General features: G+C 31.7%; 1 protein-coding gene across 1 annotated transcript; it reads left to right on the forward strand.

Annotated features, from left to right (window-relative positions):
- Positions 1 to 550: 550 nt before the first annotated feature.
- Positions 551 to 1105, forward strand: LOC119600981. Its single transcript, XM_037951588.1, has 2 exons — positions 551 to 817; positions 883 to 1105. Exons 1-2 carry the CDS (start codon positions 610 to 612, stop codon positions 996 to 998), a joined length of 324 nt encoding a protein of 107 aa, XP_037807516.1. The 5' UTR covers positions 551 to 609; the 3' UTR covers positions 999 to 1105.
- The last annotated feature ends 518 nt before the right edge of the window (positions 1106 to 1623 follow it).

A 1623-nucleotide genomic window follows, 5' to 3' on the forward strand; every position in this document is an offset into this window, starting at 1 on the left:
CTTACCGCTATAGATACTTTTTTGAGCAGTTATAAGCTTTAAAGACATTTCCTGAAGGGGACCTTATATAGCGGGTAGGGTCAATTATGGGCCGATTCTTATAAAATTTTATGAGGAGATCTATAAAACATGTTTATGCTGAATATCACCGCTATAGGTGAAATTCAGCATAAACATGGACTCTATCGTGTTTTCAACAGACAGACAGACAGACAGACGAACATCTTAGAATCTAATAAGGACCCAGAATACTTATACTTTTATGGATCTTAGACGAATATTTCGATGTGTTACAAACGGACTGACAATAACAATATACCCCCCATCTTTTTTGATGTCAATTAAATGTGGGAATGATGCAACACCATTTTAGATCGATCGGAAAAAGTTATAAATTTCAAATATAATGTTTTAACTAGCTTATGGATTCATAATTGCCTATTTAATAACTTTTACTGAAATACGTGTTCAGTCATAAACACATTACAATATTCTCTCATTAATAAAATATTTAAGACAGTTGTTTCCAAAATAATATATAAAGTGCTTCACATTCAACGACTTCTAAAATTGTCTTATTGAAGTGTAAACTATTTCCTAATCTTAAGAATGCATTTTATTACTGGTTGCATACTTTTATTATTGGGCCTATTCTTCTGTGTCAGGGGTGATGACGAATCCAATTGCTTTAAATCTTGTCTTATTGATTATGAGCCAATTTGTGCAACCATTACAAATAATGAAGGCAAATCGTTTGATTGTTCTTTTATAAATGATTGTTTTTTGGAAGAATATATGTGTGTGAAAGACATAAAAGGTAAGTGAAATTTTTTTTTTATTTGAAACCAAATTTTATTTATTGAATTGTTTTTTCTACCAAAGAATTGGAAAAAAAGCCAGATGTTTGTGCAAAAGATCTCCTGGAATGTAAGGATATTGTCAAGGATGCATTAGCAGCTACGGACGACGATGATTTCGTGCCAGTAATCACAGCATAGACTTGTATCAATAAAAAAGATGTTCTTTATGGGTATCGAAGAGAGAGGGTTATATTTTGTAATTTACATACATACATATGTATAATAAAGAGTATTTAACTGTGTGATATTATTTTGAATATATACAGCACGCTGGCAAAACAGGACATTACCAACCTGAAAAGCGTTAAAAAAATGTACTCCATATCTTGGAAATTAAGAAAATGTCATCACATATCCTTCGCAATGTATTCTCCGTCCATAACTGACTGAATCAGTTATAGATTTAGGAGTTAAATTTGATTGAAGAATCAATTTTAATTCTCATATTATTATTATGACTGTCAACAAGGCAACTGGTGTCCTAAGTTTCATAAAACTTTGGGCAAAGGAATTTAATGATACTTATGTGACAAAATGTCCATTTACAACATTAGTTAGACCTATTCTTGAATACGCATATGACATCTGTGATCCTCAGTACAACATAAATATTAGAAAACTTCAATCCGTGCAAAAACAATTTATCATTTTTTGCCTACGAAATCTCAGGTGGAATCCTAACACAAATCTACCTCCATATCGCAATCGTCTTGGGCATATTAAGCTCCCTACATCAAAAAGTAGAAGAATAGTTTCTAATGCC

This window comes from Lucilia sericata, unplaced genomic scaffold (assembly GCF_015586225.1).
Source record: "Lucilia sericata isolate MDLA Ls3-8-SP2 unplaced genomic scaffold, ASM1558622v1 Contig000132F_arrow, whole genome shotgun sequence".
In the NCBI taxonomy this organism is placed as follows: Eukaryota; Metazoa; Arthropoda; class Insecta; order Diptera; family Calliphoridae; genus Lucilia; species Lucilia sericata.

Bases quoted from the DNA above. Each gene is read 5' to 3' on its own strand.
- LOC119600981 (XM_037951588.1), top strand. From the start codon at position 610: ATGCATTTTATTACTGGTTGCATACTTTTATTATTGGGCCTATTCTTC. The intron at 818-882 runs GTAAGTGAAATT...TTTCTACCAAAG, and splicing joins GTGTGTGAAAGACATAAAAG to AATTGGAAAAAAAGCCAGAT.